Genomic DNA, 17,967 nt, shown 5'->3' with positions numbered 1-17,967 from the left:
AATGATAAAAACAAGACCGAACCAGAGAATTGACATGCCCATCCAATGTGAGACTCGAGTCAAAGGTGACACCTAGATTCCTGATAGAGGATTTAACATAGAGTGAGAGAGGACCAAGGGCTTTCACTATCTGGGGTAGAAATCTATCAGGGGCGCATACGAGGACTTCGGTTTTCCCCTCGTTGAGTTGGAGGAAATTTGCAGCCATCCAACGTTTGATCAAATCTAAGCAGTCATTCAGCCGCTGAAGCTTAGATAAATCGTCAGGCATAAAAGAAACGTACAACTGAATATCATCAGCATAACAATGATAAGAAATATCCTCAAAAGAGCCCATTATATGCTGGAGGGGGAGAAGATAGATTAAAAACAATAAAGGCCCCAAAACTGACCCTGACTGAGAATAGCATGCATCAACACCACATATGAGCAAGCAGAGTGAGTTATGAAGTCTTTTCATATCCTGTACGTAGTCTGGGAGGAGCTGGCTGTCTGGTCGGGGTCTGGGCTGGGGGGCTTCCCTGCTGCAGGACCAGGGGAAGTCTGCTTGTCTCCACCCCAGAGTAAAGGGAACCGTCTTCTGGGTCTGGGGCCGATTAGCAGTCTGGCAGTGATGGTGCCTAGACCTTAGTTACTTTTTAAAAACACAATTTACAACCTGAATAGGTGATAAAGAAATAGATCTTTCAACTCAATTCTACTTTCTGTCTAATCCATCATATAAAATGTAATCAAATGGAAAAGTCTCTTTTTAAACTTGTTTTATCAGTTTTAATCTTATAACTTTATGCATCAAGCAAAAATTTAATTATATGCAACATTCTCTGACTGGAAGAAATTTGTTTAACATTTAAACCTATTTTCTGCACATTCCAGCACATAAAATAAAATAGTTTTTTGGTGTTTACACTCAGTCTTTCAAATAAATGCAAGTAAAACACAGCAGAAAATAAATAAAATCAAAGACTCAGTGGTCCTGTTGCTCTATTTTCACCTGTATAGCAGGCGGATGTTTGCCCTGGTGCAGGTGTGCCGCAGCGGTCAGTGGAAGAATCCGCGAGTTTCTCTGTGAATTTCCCACTCCGTGGTAGCGCACTCGGTGCTTGCTCGGAAATTTAGGGGGTTTTTCGCTGTAAAAAGAAGTTTTCTTCCCACGCAGTGAACAGCGGACGCTTAAGTTTTTGTCACTTTTTACGGAATCAAACTCAAAGTAAGGTCAGTATTTCCACGCTTTAAACGCTGCACGGTCATACTCTCTCTGCACTCGATATATTATCCATTGTTGATCTGCACACAGCTGTTGTCACGAACGTCGCACTCGCTTACGTCACTGTCATGAGACACTCTCGCAAAAAAATCACGGTTTTAGTAACGCAGTAACGCAGCGTACTTACGGGAAAGTAACAGTAATCTAATTACCTTTTTTGCAATAGTAATCCCTTACTTTACTTGTTACTTGAAAAAGTAATCGGATTACAGTAACGCTGCCCATCTCTGTACAGGAGTGATCAACTTAAACAAGAGCACAGATATTAACAGAAACTATGAACAGGTGTCGTGGGAAACCAAGGGATGGAGAAAGGTTCGGGCACGTGAAACACAAGGAGAGCACGGGCAGGAACTTCTGCAACAGAGGAGAGAAGTATCACTGGACTGGGAAACAAGTGAGCGGGTTGAGTTCAGTAGTACTTGTGGAGGGTATGTGCTTACCTGTAGATGCAGGCTGGCTGGCATAGGAGGGGTATGGAGGAGTATGCAGGTGACATGGATCCAGGTTCCAAGGGGTCCAGAGGGGAGATATATCCACAGTTGACAGGAGGGCAGGCTGAGGAGCAGGTGAGTGTGAAATCGTTTGTCTGCAGGTAGACCGGAGAACTGGGTGGAAGTGGGACGCGCGCTGCTGATAAGCGCGACAGGAGATTGCTCTGGAGACAACTGGAGATGGAAAACACGTTAATCCAAAAACAGGGGAGCATGAATAACGAACACAAGGAAGTCCGAGTTACCACCAATGGTAGCAGGATGGCAGAGGGTGGCAGGCAGCGCTGGTTTAAGAACCCTCCAGATAATGGCCCGGAAATTAGGAACAGGTGATGTGCTGACAAAACTCCACCCCGGGGGACAAGGACGTGGAACTGGTCTCACACCCAACCAGGCACAGTTTGATCATTCCATATACTTTTCATTTCTTATTACTTTCTCTAAGAATGTGCTTTCTCTTGTTGTCTCGTTTCACTCAGTATGTAAACTTCAGTATTTATCAGTCACAGTTCAAAAGTTAGTTACTCAAAAATGACTTATTCTGAGGTTTTTTTCAGCATAATAAAATCAAAAGGTTTCTGTTTCTCTGTCTTTTTGGCTGCTCCACTTACCTCATACACAGGCCCTTTAAGTTCTGATTAGATTTAAGATTTGATAATAAATTAAATTACAGCAAGAACATCTATCATCCAAAGCACATAGATTAAACTCTGTCACTTTGTGGTACATTACACCCACAAAAACTGGGTTTTAGGCCTTGTACTTTACCTCTGGTTGGAGATGAGACTTCTTGACATTTTCAAAAAGTATGCAGGTTCAAAGGGCAATAGCTTCACTTTCCAGGCCTAGCACACCATCTGTGGGCACACGTGTTGATCTTCAAAGTGTACTTTTATCTAATTAAAGGGAGGATTTTGGAGTGGTATTTTCATGCGGTAACTTGACTATCATACTCACTTCCGATCAAATTGGCCCAGGAAACAGAATAAATTTGGCATCTCTGTTTCAAAGATCTTCTGAAGCGTTGTTCTGTTCTAATCCTATTATCTCCGAGGGTAAGTGAATGCAGCTTACCTTCACGTCGTGACGTGTGGCTGTTACCATGGACACGAGACAACGACAACGCTTACGAGTAGCTAAAAACAGTTAGCGGAGCCCGGGTGAGAAAAAGTTTAACCAGTTTTCAAAGAGTTTGTTTGTCTACGTCTCGCTCACTTTAGTTTGATAGTTACCGGAAATTAAAAAGCACGTTTTAAACGAGGTTACTTACAGGTCTGTATGTGGGACTGCAGACATGGTTACTACAGGGAACTAAAACTGAACTGAAACGGAAATAGATGTGAAATTTTAAAAAAGAAAATGAAACTTAAATCTTGAATCTTTGAAAAACACAAAAAATAAAAAATACAGAGCTGATATAAACTCGACATTTTAAATAAAGAAAAAATAGAATTAATGAACAACGGGGGGAAAAGACCGTTTGACTACAAGAACTGTTGGCTTCCATTTATTCTTAAAAATAAATTAAAATACTTTATATAATCGCACCGAAGCTGCATAGCGTGGTCAGAAGGTCCCACACAAACAGATGTTTCGACCCACGTGATGATGACATCTCCAGAGACAGCACGGGACTGATTATTGGGAAGAGATCGCCATGAAACTAAACTATTTATTGTATTCAAAGTTTCCTTACATTTTGTCCAGCTCAATACGCGCTACTCATTTCTAGAGCAGAAATCTGGCATTTTAAAGTTGTGTTTAAGTTTGTTTTTACAGAAGATTTTTTAGCCTCTTTTTTTAAACAATAAGAAAATACTGACAACAAGATCTAATTTGATTGTATTATTTTAATTAGCAAAATTGTTAAAAAAAAAAAAGTAGACAAGATGCTATTACAAAGTGCTTCACATGAGAATGTAAAATCATATCAAACAGGCAATATAACAATATAAAGAAGGTATAAAAGCATATCAAATAAATCATATTACACACGAACATTACCCAGATGCCTGTCTAAACAGATGTGTTTTAAGCTGTTTTAATAGAAGGCACAGAGTCGATGGTGTGTAGTGGGGAAGGTAAACTCTTCCACAGTATTGGAGCTGGTGTGCTTTTCTCATGTTTTTTTTCATGTGTGTGTTTGTGTGTAAACTTCAGGCGCACATAAACATAATTAACCTTAATCCAGGATCACCGGAGGAGCACAGCACTGATGGAGATGGAGGAAGTTGCTGCTTCTGAGAAGCTTCTGTAAGTTTTTTACACTCATACACAAACTACACACACACAGCTGAAGAAAATACAAGACAAGCAAAGAGTTAGTTGTCTAGAAGACAGACAAGACTGTCAGGGAGTTCTGGAGGTTTCTTCCTGTTAAAAGGGAGTTTTTCCTTCCGACTCTCGCCAAAGCCTTCGCTCACAGAGGGTCATCTGATTGTTGGGTTTTCTCTTTTTCTCTTGATTATCCCTTTAAAGCCTGAACCATGAAATCACTGACAGAAAAATCTAATTTATTTAAAATGGAGGTTTAGTTTTGTTTGAAATCTATTCTGCAATTTATTTAGATTTTTCTGAGGGAAAAATTCCCACCAATGATGTAGAAGTCTCAAAAGCTCAAATGCGAAACATTAGATGTTCAGGGGTTAACGTAGGCTCTTTACCCTACAATGTAAAGCATTGTAGGGTAAAGCTGGTGGCTTTGAGGTCGTGTTCACCTGTTCTCCTTCTTCAGGCCCAAGTCCTACAGGAGCAACTCTCCAGAAGAGATTCGACTGTTAGCCATCGCAGAAAACTTCCAGCGTCAGTACTCGCACTTGTGTCCTGACCGCAAACCGCTGCTGCTCTGTCCTGTAAACGAATGTGGAGTAAAGGTAGGTTTATCTCACTCAACCTTTTTGTCTCTGAAGAACGATCCCATTGGACCTTCACATCTGCAAACACCCTAAATACTCTCTGCATCGCCGTCTGTCTCTTCTCATATTCAGAAGTTTGTGTCGACGTCTCTTCGTCCAACGCCGACCATCCACTGTGAACTGTTCGACTGGCAGGGCTGTGCCTCTTTTGTGGCCGACTTCCTGTCGTTGGTCCCTCTGGATCCGCCCGTGGAGCTGGTCAGAGAGGAAACAGCAGAGAAATGTTTATTTGAGTTTTAGGAGCAAACCAAATATTTTTTGTATTCTGTGGTTGAGAGTTAAACATATGTTAGAGAGAACTTCTTTTATTCTGCTGTTTCTGATTTGTGAAACCGTAATTTTCATAATTCAGATAATTATTGCATATAATGTAATTCTAATATGACAGGCTGCTTGTGTTTAGCTGCACATTAACTGCGCGTCATCCTGTCGTGTCTGTATGCAGACACCTCACATGACCAACAACTGATGATGTCATACTCAGAGATGTTGCGAAAATGTGTTTCTGAGAAGCTGAAACTGGTGCTGGACTTGGTTCTGTTTGTACTCTAACAGAGATCATTTAGCAGACAGATCGGTGCAGCATCTGCAGGGATGAGGAGTGTTTAGGTGAAGAGAGAGTTCAGCCTGAAGGCAAAGAAAGTTCATCTACACCCAGCAGCCTCTCGCCTGCTCAGCTCCATGTCAGACAAACACATGGTCAAGCTCAAGACTTCCTCGGTCCTTGTAGATGAGATCAGAGGAGAAAGTTCTGACTACTTTAAGCTGATAGAAAAGCAACAGTAACTCAGATATTGACTTGGTGCAACCAAGGTTGCAAAAGAGCTTCTCTGAGCACCTTGAAGCAGCAGAAGTCCACTCCAGCTGCCAGTCCTGTCAGCAAAGAACAGCAAAGTGAAACTAAAATTGATTTGGAGTACAGTGACCCAGCCACACAGCCACTGCTCCTGCACATTGAAAGGAGCATCTGGACATCTTCACCTGACTGTCATGAGAGACTCAAGTGCAGATTTTAGAAATTCGGGATATTTTCCACAGCTTCACTTGTCAGACCTGAAACCTACTTCTGTCTTTTATATACAGTCATTGTTCTGAACATGTTTCAGCTTTTCAAGATGGTGGATGACAAAAGAAACAAGGCTGCAGAACATAATCACATTCACATCAATAAATACACACATGCGTGCACCTTGTCTCGGTGTGTGTCTGATTGTGCGTGTCTCCCGTTGCAGCCGAAGGCCCTTTCCTCTCCCACCGCGGTGCTGCAGAGTCAGAGAGCCACGTGCTTTGAGTATGCCACTCTGCTGTGCAGCCTGCTGCTCGGCGAAGACTACGATGCCTACTGCGTCAGCGGCTACGCCGTCAACGAGATGTGTCTGCTCGATCAGAGCCTGCAGCAGTGCCCCCTGTTGGACCCTGAGGTCAAGGTAAGCGCGTGCAGCGTGCACATGTGGTCGACAATCAGATTGTTGACTGCCAGATGTGAAAGTGACTTCTTGGTAGTGTGTTTGCGTGCAGGCTGTGCAGGATGTGACCCCAGAGCAGAAGGGCCAGGATGATAAATACTCAGTGAAGCTTCAGCTGCAGCTCAAGAGTCGTTTTCTGGCCGAGCAAGAGAAGAAGAAACGGGAAGCTGAAGCTGCGCTGCTTGTAAAACAAAAACAACAAGAGGTAAAGTGATCTTTTCTCTATAAGAGCAACTGCATCTACGCTACAATAAAGGCTCTCATGAGATATGACATTTATAGGCTAAGAGTCACATTCACAGGATCTATGTAAGAAAGTCTGTTTACAAGACGAGGTGGTGTTTACCCTGCAACAGCAGCTCATCCTGGGTGCCTTTAACATATACTTGTCTGTCTTTTACTTTCTGTTAATTAAAATTAAGTACAAGATCATATGAAAGCATTTACATAATTTAATTTGACTTTTAAGTTGTAGCTATTTTTCGTCCTTTGCGTTTTTCATGTTCATGTATGTATTTCATGTATTTTCTGTTGGATTTTTATGACACTGGTTTGAAGTGGTATTCACTGCTTTATTTGCATGAATATTCTGACTGAAGATCAGTAATGATGGTGCATGTTGTGTCATCACTACATTAATGAGGAAGGTTCCTTAATGAAGACTGAAGTGATGAATTCTCTGTGCGAGCAGGAGAAAGATCGGCAGCTGGCCGACCCGCTGCGAGGCCTGCGGGTGCACTGCTGGGTGCTCGTGCTGTCGGGCTGTCGGGACGTCCAGGAGAACTTCTTCATCGACCCTCTGACCGGGATCAGCTACCCCACCAACAGTGACAGCTTCCTGGGCATCGAGAGTGTGTGGAACAACCTCAACTACTATGTGAACATGCAGGACTGCAGTAACGGCTGTGCTGTGAGTCCATGCGTATGGTTAGAGTCAAAATAGCAGAGCCAAAACGGAGCAGGTTTGATGAAATATTCTCCATGTGTAGGACATGATGTTTGACCTGGATGATTTGAAAACGTGGGAGTCAGTCTTGTTTGGAGCATCAAGCAAAAAGCAACTGATTCAAGAAGTCCTGAAGAGAAAAGAGGCTAAATTGATGGGCAAAGGGAACCTGGTGCAGGTACCAAATGTATGTGTGTTTCTCTGCGTGTCAGGATTCAGAAAGCAAAAACCTTACCTGATTGAAATTTGTATGTTCTCATCAGCAGGCCTGGAGCTCTTCTAGCTTTCATACATATGAGCCCGAATGTCCTGAAAGGAAAATCAGAAATCAAGAAAATCTTTGGCTCTTTGGGGACAAGGTGCATTAAAATGTGCTTCCAGGCTGTGAATACACAAATGGCAGCAAAAAGCATGGAGCAGGGGTCAGCTGTATTTCAGTATATTTGATCCATAGTTAATATCATCAAAAAAAACCACATATACCAACCCCAGAAGAAGTCAAAATACTGCTGTAGAATCTGTAAATAGATTCATGATGTTTCGTCCCCTGGCTAGCCTGCGGGCTAAGAGGGACTCACATAAAGTCCCTCCTAATTTAAAGCTCTGGTTCAGACTGACATTTATAATATAACAAACTTTTATTTTCTAAATCCCTAATAGAAAATAAAATGAACTTACCTAACTCCAAAGAAAATCAAATATACAAAGACAACCTGCCTAACTAGCACATAAACAGGAGAAAACGAGGGATCACAAAACAAAGGGAGCTCTCCCCCACAGAGACAATCACAGCAGTGTAAGCCTGCAGAACCCAGTGAGTCTGTACGCAGTCAGAATGGCCAGACGGCCACAGCTCCACAGACTGGCTCTGTTGACTGATGACCCAATCAGGACAGAGGAGGTGGAGCCTAATATCCTCATTAGGGATTTAACAATGAATACAACGATATAATATTAATTTTTAATGATCTCAACTGTAATATGGGTTTTTACACATAATCTTGGATATTTAATTTATATTTACTTTAAGGAGGTATTGCCTTTTTATGTGTAAAATTTGAATGATTTACCTTTTTCAAACATCCAGAAAAAAGTTGTATTCTGTCTGTAATGACAAAATACAGTTAATTACAGATCAAATACTGATTGGTTGGTCAGATATGAACCTAACAGAGTTACATCACATTAAGATATTAGCTTTACTTTTTTATTAATGTTTTAACTCTGCTGTAATTCATTTCAGTTTGTATTTAAAAGCATTGTAAATTTAAAAAAAAACTTTACTGTAAGATCACATCATTGTCACGGTTTGTGAGGCAAGCCGTGTGTGGATTATTAAAGGACCCAAGATGCAGGCAGCTCAGATGCAAGCGAGTTTATTCATCATATGGTGATACAAACAGATACGGCGAGGGTGAGAATGGAAACTAAGCAAAACCTAAACTGGGAAAACTAACCGAAACAAACCAGAAACAGAGATGCAGGGAAATACACAGAATGACAGATGGAGATTACGCAGACGAACCAGCAACTAACAGACGCCAACACAAGGCTAAAATACACAGAGGGATAACGAGGGAATGAGACACAGAAGGAGGGCACAGCTGGGAGTAATCAGCATGACGGGGAAACGTAAAGTGAACACACTGACATCAGACACGGACCTTCAAAGTAAAACAGGAAACACACACACACACAAAGACACAGACTCAGAGACGCGAGCTTAACACAGAGACCTGACTACACTAGAGGATGACACACAACAGAGGGAGCACAGAATAAACACTGGGAAACCAAAACACAAACAGTCATAATTCATAATAAAATCAAAGGTGAAAGTACAAAAAACGAAAACACTGGGTCACCGACCCAGACCGTGACAATCATGTACATTTTTACTTAATTAAAGGAAATTTAAAGGAAATATTTGACCTCTCTGACTGAATGACAAATGAAAGGATGAGACTCTTAAACAGTTAGTACACACTTCCTGCTATCAACAACTCTGTTAACAACAGTTCCTCCTCTTTCAACATTATTAATTTAAACACTGAAACTAGAATACACTCAGAGTGAAACCCTGGTGTCCTGTGCTGCAAAAGTTATGCTGATATTTTCAGCTCTGTGTTGACTCAGTGTCATTTCACTTCTTTTAATTTGTTTTTTGGTACATTTCCATTTGTTTTCCTGCACATAAACAATATAAAAGAACAGATTTTTATTTTCAGTCTTGTCTCTTGATTTCAGGTAAATACTTCTGTGCTTCTGATACGTTAGCCTTGAAAAAGAATGAAAATGTTGGTTGACACAATTTGCCAAGACGTTGTTATTGCAAAAATGAGCAGTGTTAACAGCTGAGACGACCGAGGCTAAAACTGTAATGCAAATCTCTGCAGCATCTTCACCTCCATGTAGCTGTTAGAGCACCTGAGGAGCCAACTGGAATGATGCCAGACTAATGGAGTCTACTCTTTGTGATCAGGACTGTGGTCAAAGGAAACAAAATAACAATAATAATAATAATTCCCCCCATTTTTGTGCTTATTACCTCTAAAGGAAGCTCCGTTATAAGCCGTGGTTTTGGAGAATTGCGCCTGAGACGAACTGATTTAGGTCATTTTGTGAATTAAAATTTAAATTCCAGCTTCAGCAAATGAAACACGAATTTACTGTGAATACAATAAATGTAAATTGAACTTTCTTTGTCTCGAAGGAGGACGTGCCCAAAGTTTTGGAGATGCCAAGATCCTGGGTCAGCTACATTGCCATCTCAACAGAAGGTAGGCTCTGTTTGTACGAACATTACCTTGTACATTGTTCACCAGTTTTACTTCAGCTTTAGGTTTCATGTGTTGTTATTCAGTTCAAGATTTATCCTCTAAAACCCAAACAGATGTCACCTGATGCTGTCAAACCTGCACAAATACTGCCTCTTTTTTATTATTCAGCCCTGAAGAACCGCTGGCCAGGAGGAAAGAAGGTGATCCGCTACAAACAAGCCCAGCTGGAGAGGTTTGCAACGTCCAAAAGATTATACGGCGTTGCCACACGACTGACCAAATACAAAGACCGAGACTGTGAGTGCCAGAGAAACACGTTTTTCTGTCTTCATGTAGACGTGAATGTGCTTTTCTTTACAAGGGAAAAAGGGGAATTCATGAGTTTTTGGAAAATTTTTCTCAATCAATTTGGTGCAATTCTCCAGCAGGAACGTCTCTCAGCAGCGCTCCTCATGCAGTTCTCAAACGCTCTCAGATTTCTGAGATTTTCTCAGTGTACTAATCTTTTTAAAGTTGGTTTGTAAAATATATAGTTTGGATATTTTTAAGAAATTAGACAACTTCTTTTATATTTTTAGTTCGTTAGTGAGATGATTTATGGTTGTGTTGTTTGTAATGAGTAACCTGTGAGTGTGCGTTGAAGGCACTGAGGTCGCCATGGTGAATGAGTGGTATCAAGACAGGAGCGACTTCCTGGAGGAGAAGGAGGTGGACAATATCAATAAGATCACCACAGAACGCTTCAGACATGGAAGAAAACGTCACCTGCTGTGTAAGCCTGCTTTCTGCAGCCGTCCTCAGAGACACTGTGTAGCTGACCTGCAGTGTGTGAAAAATTAGTAACAGTTTTCATGTTAGATTTTAATACAGTGCAGCCGAAGGCACCTAAAATGCATCTGACAAACTGTGTTTTATTCTAGAAATCATCAGTTTAAGAAAGTTTGACTCAGGCGCTGCTGAACCGAAAGAAGCTAACATTACAGCTCGGCTCAGGCTGAACATCTTTAATGTGCTGCTACACTTATCAGACAGACACAACGCAATGAAAAATTGGTATGCAAGATTTTTAGCCTATTGGTAGATGGTTGCTAGGTAACATGATGGTGTCATAATCTGTGATATAGATAAGAGCTGATGGGGCCTTTTTAGCTGCTCAGCGTCTGATTGTGGAGTTTGCAGACAAACAGAGAGAGACTTCATGTGTTATACCATCAGTCTAAGTTGGGGGGATTACTCATTCCCGAATGGCTTGTGATTGACAAGCCGTTAGCCAATGAGCATGCAGTTTGATGGTCATACCCTCCCCTTGCTCATCATCCACTTTCAAAATACCAAAACAGAAACAGCAGTGTTCATCACGAGAGTACGGGACTTCATAGTCCAGTGGGCAATGTTATGGTGGCGATGTCTGTCTTTTACACAGTCTATGATTTTTACATGGGACTGACTGAGTTTTGGAGTCAGCTGCAAGCTCCCGAGGATACTGCTCAGAAATGCAACTGAACGTTTTCACTTGACTTGCTCCATGTGTGAGCCTTCGGGAGCTTTGGAGTGACTCATTCTAAATGATAATGTCAGAAAAGTGATGAACGAGTAAGCTGAGAGTTGGTGTGTTTCTTTTTCGTTCAGTTTTGAGGGTCAAATCACTTACTGTGGGCACTGAAGTTGAAATGCACTTCAGCGGTGCTCGTGTTGACGACCTGGTGCGGAGGGTGCTGTCGCCGAAAGAATTAATCGAGCTCTTCGAAGGCCGGAGCGACTTCCTCCATTACCGGCACGTCTACTTCAAAAAAGATATCCAGCTGCTCAGCGAGAACTCACGAATGGAGGAAGTGCCCATACTGGTAAATGAAAGGAAACAAACACACAGATCACTTCATAAATCTTACTAATCATTTGATAGTTTTATGCTTTTCATAGTCACTTCACCCTATAACCACATTCTTTGTGAACTCTGGAGAAAGCAACTGACCGCAAGTACTCTAGACTTCAAGCCACATTTAATTATTCATTCAAATAGTGTAAGGGAAGCCATGCAGGCCGTGCAGGCTCATCATACAAGCGCCCCAGCCAGGGTTTAAACCAGAAACCTTCTTGTTGTTGTGGGGCGTCAGTGCTGACCCACAAGCTTGGGCCCAATAGACAAACCTTTTCCTGATCAGCACTGGTCCTCAGCAGGGTACGGGAGTCTGCTCAGTGACTGAAAGAATATGATTGCAGACATAAAGCACATCTGGGCCTTTGGTCAGGATGTCATGTTTCAAAGTTTTTGGAAAACTTGATTAAATAGTAAAATGTTGGTGGTTTTACTGTACCCAGTTTTGTTATGTAACCAGACGTAAAGTCTCATTTTACAAGTAGCAAATTTTAAACTGAGCTCCCTCCACTACAGTCCCAGTTTTTCATGGTCTAAAACCTTTTTTGCGCCACGGACCGGTTTAATGTAAGACAATATTTTCACGGAGCGGCCTTTAAGGTGTCGCAGATAAATACAACAAAATAAAATGATACGACGGAGACAAAAACTGTGGTATTTTGTAAATATAATAATAAACATGAATTCACTGTGTAATTGTGTAACTTTATTAGCAGCGTCCTCCTGAAATGCGCCAACAACATTGAGAGTAACATCCTCCTCTCTGCCCCTTAATGCTCTTTGGTCACTATGGTAACGCGTAAATATATCTTTCAAAATAAGACACACAACTACAACACAGGAAAAGCCCCAGGGAAACCGAGCTAACAATAAAAACCCTGAAAACCATAAATATCACACCCGAGCCTCACCTCTCGCGGCCCGGTACCAGACGACCGGTCTGTGGCCCGGGGGTTGGGGACGGCTGGTCTAAAGGGCTCACCCCCAGAGATGAGGAACAAGCTTGGGCTACATTGTTGCTGTGTTTTTAAAAGCCACAGGATGCTTATGTGGATGTGTTTTGTTTGTTTTGTTTATTGCTTATTCAGAAAGTGGTCGAGCGTTTCCATAGAAACGACTCCAAACCAGCCAATGAAGACGTGGCTGAGCGAGTCTTCCTGATACCAGAGAAACTGATTGAGTTGACCTACCACTTAACGGAGGACCGATTGATCCCTTCAAAGATCAGCTTCATCAAGCCACTGGGCTCAGAAAAAGGGAACGCACAGGAAATCTCTCTTGACATGATCTCCACCTTCCAGGTACACGTCGCAAATGCATGAAAATACATACAGCAGATATCACAGTTACATTTTTTCAGTCTAAAAGCTTCTAATCTGCCTCTGGGTTCATGCACTCCACTGATACTTAAGGTGGATATATCTGCGAAGCCGTTTACAGCCGTAACCCTGCATAAGATGCTGGTGGAACTGATGGAGGTTGAAGAGAAGGTGACTCATCATATTATGCGGTCGGTGAAAGAGGTAACCACACCCTGGATTAAAAGAGTAGTCCCCACAATGCCTTCATTCTTAAAGTTTTCCCAGGGTAATTAGAAAAAGTACCTATAAGTTCAGTTAAAGATGTTCTGTATTGATGTGTGAACAGATGAGAGACATTGTGACCCTCCGTGAAAAGGAGACTAAAGAAATGAAGCTCTGGAACCGAGCAGCTGCCCTCGTCCGCAGCAGGAAACAGAAAAAGGTGAGACACAAGCTGTTTCTTTCTCTGCCGCTCACATTCCCAGACTTTTGTTGCCCCCTTTCACATTTTTGAGACGTGTTGCTGCCATCAAATTCAAAATAAAATGTCCCAGTGAAATGCATTTGGATTTTATTTGGATTTCACACAACATTCGACCTCCTTCACAATAGGGGATATCTAACAGCGTTTTTTACAATCTTCGACTACTTTAAGAAAGTTAAACATGTGACTCACTGAAAATTTAGTAGATTATATATCAAATAAAGACTTTTACAAATATTTACACACAGAAATGTTGTTTAAAAGAAGACCAGGTCCCTCGAGATTCCAGATGATTCACATCTGTTAGTTTGATTTTTTCTTAAGTACAAGTAACACAAACAGTTTACATCCAGATTGTGCTCGGGCTTGAATCTGGATAAACTTTCATGGCTAAGAACTTCCTGGTATACTTTTTTTAATGTGTAATAGACAATGATGTGTTGAATAAGATTGTGCGACTGGCTTTCAGAATTTCAGTTTGTTATGTATAAATGTTCACATATATACATATCTCTGTACTAGTGATGGGAATTTCAGCTCCTTCGGCTCCCAACCGGCTCTTCAGGTTGTTTTGTTGCTTTAATTAATTTATTATCAATAACAATATAAAATTATGCACAAAAGGAATTACTCATGTAAAAAAAAAAAGTGGTTTTATTTATATATGTTTATATATAAATATATAAGGTGGCCCCTAGAGACAAAGCACGTACAAACTCCAAAACACGTTGCTAGCGTTAACTGAACTTCCAAAACAGAACTACCAAGATCAAATTAAATTACACAATTGAAAGCATATGTGTATTGTTTGTGTATTTATACACGCATATTCAAATGATTAAAAATGTTCATTTACCTGTTACTACCACACACCTAATCCAGTCGTTGGTACTTCCTGGCTTGTGTAGCCACTAGGTTACAAAGGCTCAACACTGCGCCTAGCATCCTGGAGACTTCTGTTGTGTTTTGGAATTTGTACGTATTTCGGAGTTTGTACGTGTTTTGTCTCTAGGGGCCACCGTAAATATACTTTTATTTATTCACTTCACATAAAATGTAATAAATAAATTATATAATGCAAAAACCAACTATTTACATTTAAACTATTTTAACTATTTAAATGTTCAGGTTTTTCCTTTTAAACAAATTTAAAGTGAAACAACACAAAACACTGCAAACCACAACACAATAAAATATAAATTAAAATATGCAAAACAAAAAGAAGATGCACATTCTCTATCACAGTGGTCCTCAACCTTTTTTGCACCACGGTTTAATGTAAGACAATATTTTCACGGAGCGGCCTTTAAGGTGTCGCGGATAAATACGACAAAATAAAATGATACGACGGAGACAAAAACTGTGGTATTTTGTAAATATAATAATAAACACGAATTCACTGTGTAATTGTGTAACTTTATTAGCAGCGTCCTCCTGAACTGCGCCAACAACATTGAGAGTAACATCCTCCTCTCTGCCCCTTAATGCTCTCTGGTCGCTATGGTAACGCGTAAATATATCTTTCAAAATAAGACACACAACTACAACACAGGAAAAGCCCCAGGGAAACCGAGCTAACAATAAAAACCCAGAAAACCATAAATTTCACACCCAAGCCTCACCTCTCCAACTCGCCTCCAGGATCTCCACGTATTAACATGCTGTTTTTACACTTGATGGAGAACATTAACAACCTGCTAGCTGCAGATAATCATGTGCAGTTCCACATGATTATTAACCGACAAAAAGAAAACATATTACTGATACAGAAATAGTTTTCTATACAAGATCGCTGCAAAAAGTGCAGCTTTACCTAATGTCAACGCTACTGTTACTCATTTTAGATTAGGATTTAAAAATCCAGCTGGTATTGGGCTGGGGAGTAACCTTCAGTAATAGTAATAAATCACACAGCAATAGTACATTCATGTCGTTGTAAAAAGCATCATAATATATAAAGTAATCCAAAGTATTCAGAATACGTTACTCTCGTTGAGTAACTTAACGGAATACATTACAAAATACGTTTTGGGGCATGTAATCTGTAATCTGTAGTGGAATACATTTTAAAATAACCTTCCAATCCAATCCAGTTTTATTTATAAAGCACTTTAAAATACGCAGCACAGGACCAAAGTGCTGTACGGAAAATAAGATAAAAACAATAGAATAACAGAACACAGCAAAAATAAATAAATAAAACACATAGTACATAAAAATTAAAACAGCCCTATATTAAAAAAAGAAAAGATAAAACAGCATAGGCCTTCCCAGCACTGGTGGTGAGTCACATTCCAGGGTCAGATGTGACCCTGCAACAAGGGAGAAGCTGAAAGCCTCCACCTAACACAGTGGAGGCTCTGTCATGGCATGGAGCTGCGTTTTTGCCAGTGGTGTTTGAGATCTTTTAGAGCGGTGGCCCCCAGGTTGTGGAATGCTCTCCCTCCATCATTACGTTGCCTTGCTTGTATTTATTCTTTTAAAAAGCAGCTCGAGGCTCATTTATTTTGATTTGCTTTTAATTAGATTTGTGCTGTATGTTTGATTTTGTGTGTGTGTGTGTGTGTGTATTTTATGTATTTCTGTGAAGCACTTTGTGGTTTTTATCCTGTGAAGAGTGCTATATATTGCTATAGATTGGCAACAGTTTTATTTTTTAGCATAGCAATCAACCCAAACACGCTGCCAGTGCAGGAACAACATAGGTGGGGAGGAAATCACCCAGTGGGTCACTATCAGTACTGGACTGGCCTCACCAGAGCCTGGATCTCATCATTACTGAAGCAGTGTGAGATGGTCTGCCAGAGAAAAGGACTAAAGGCAGAAACGTGGGGTCTGGGGACGGACTTGTTTTCTGAGTCTGCCTCAAGTGGCCATTAGAGGAACTGCAGCTTTTGATACTCAGGCGGGTGTTTCATTTTTCAGCTCTGGAGTTTAATGATGGATGAGGCCCGTTGTCTATCTGTGGAACCTCTTTAATATCAAAACAGCAAGCTCTCTCAGTATTTAAAAAATAAATAAATTAAACATCTGTCTTTTAATTTGGAGTAATATTGTCTAAAACTGTTGCTGCTGTTATAGGTTTTGATCTTCTTTGTTAGTTTTTTTTTTTTATCTCAGGTGTTTGTTGCAGTTTATTTTCTTTTTTAAAATGATTCTTGTTGCATCAATCCTTTTGACTCTTTGTTCTTTTTTTCAGGAAAATAGTGAAATTAAAAACATTTTGCAGAAGTATCTGTCTGAGGAGATCGACAAAGACCAAGATGTGAAGAAGGAAGGCCTGGATCCATATTTTGAGATCGAAACAGAGGAGAAAATCAAAATCATTCAAGAACAATACATGAAGGTACCAGTGAAGCCTCACACAGTGACTCTGGGTGACCAGTCTTGTTTACTGCACAGATGGGCCTGTATAGTTCCAGCAAAGAGTCTGTTGTCTGGATTAATAGAAGTCATTTTTATTTTTGGATGTTTGATAAGTAAATTCAGGTAAATACACCTTACAGAAACTTGTTACAATCCGTCCAGGTTGTTGTCCTTTGCTGGAAGGTAAAACCTTCTCAATGGGTGCCAGAATTCTTTCCAGTAATAAAACCCTGGACAACGTCTCATCACAGACTAAAACAGGCATTTGATGTACATCAGTGTTTTCTTTTAGTTAGATTTGTAAGTACATACTGTCCATTTATGTAACAGGATCCAGAATCTGGGGTAAAAATGTGCCAAACTGAACACGTGGTGACCCGGCATGCTGCTTTAACGGAAGATAAAGGCTATAACAGCTTGTTTTAGGCAGATAAACTAAGAATCTGTGCAAGATAAACAAGGACTGTTTGGACTGTGAGTCACACAAAGCTCGTCTAGTAAAGTACAACAATAATATGGGGCTGGAAGTCAGAATGGTGACAACAGAAGCAGTGAGGGTTCAGACACAAACTGACATGGTTGTTAAAAATGTGTGTTCAGGACATAGCAGAGGTGGAGAAGACGCAGGAGTGGTTAAAGATGAAATTGCACGAACTGAGAAAACATCGGGAGCGGGACCAGCAGCAGCGCTGTGACGAGATAAGAACCCAAGTTAAAGCCGCCCTGGAGCAGCTCCGCATGTACCTACACCCACCTCAGCCCAATTTTCCAAGCCACACCCAAAGATTCACGTTTAAAAACACAAACTGTTTCTCTGCGTGTGCGTGTGTGTTTGTGTGTTCAGGGATATGCAGAGAGGAGAGGAGACACACAAGGATCTTCAGGAGGATCTCTGTCAGGAACTGAAACGCTCCTCTCTGATGGACAGCTGAGCCACACACACCTGTCGCCTTTTTGTTTTAACAGTAAAAACAAATATTGGTGTTTATTAGTTACACAACCAAATGATACAACTACACACGTGTCTGTTTTTGTTTGTTTTGTTTTTCGTCATCTTTTTATTTTTGACATT

The 17,967-nt window shown here is 40.8% G+C and overlaps 1 protein-coding gene across 1 annotated transcript; it reads left to right on the top strand.

Moving 5' to 3' along the window:
• The first annotated feature begins 1,544 nt into the window (after positions 1–1,544).
• Positions 1,545–17,827, top strand: ccdc135 (coiled-coil domain containing 135). The gene is made up of 19 exons (XM_065469627.1): positions 1,545–1,664; positions 1,717–1,836; positions 2,241–2,277; positions 4,468–4,634; positions 4,749–4,874; positions 5,909–6,103; positions 6,195–6,347; positions 6,834–7,052; positions 7,132–7,266; positions 9,802–9,868; positions 10,037–10,165; positions 10,512–10,640; positions 11,498–11,712; positions 12,833–13,045; positions 13,157–13,267; positions 13,392–13,487; positions 16,729–16,875; positions 17,496–17,635; positions 17,740–17,827. Exons 1-19 carry the CDS (start codon positions 1,545–1,547, stop codon positions 17,825–17,827), a joined length of 2,607 nt encoding a protein of 868 aa, XP_065325699.1.
• The last annotated feature ends 140 nt before the right edge of the window (positions 17,828–17,967 follow it).

Source organism: Pelmatolapia mariae, linkage group LG20 (genome assembly GCF_036321145.2).
Source record: "Pelmatolapia mariae isolate MD_Pm_ZW linkage group LG20, Pm_UMD_F_2, whole genome shotgun sequence".
Taxonomy (NCBI): Eukaryota; Metazoa; Chordata; class Actinopteri; order Cichliformes; family Cichlidae; genus Pelmatolapia; species Pelmatolapia mariae.
The sequence above is the reverse complement of the archived record's forward strand: the minus strand, read 5'-3'. Positions and strand labels throughout refer to the sequence as shown.

Bases quoted from the DNA above. Each gene is read 5' to 3' on its own strand.
- ccdc135 (XM_065469627.1), top strand. From the start codon at position 1,545: ATGAACAGGTGTCGTGGGAAACCAAGGGATGGAGAAAGGTTCGGGCAC. The intron at 4,875-5,908 runs GTCAGAGAGGAA...CTCCCGTTGCAG, and splicing joins TGGATCCGCCCGTGGAGCTG to CCGAAGGCCCTTTCCTCTCC. The intron at 13,488-16,728 runs GTGAGACACAAG...TCTTTTTTTCAG, and splicing joins GCAGCAGGAAACAGAAAAAG to GAAAATAGTGAAATTAAAAA.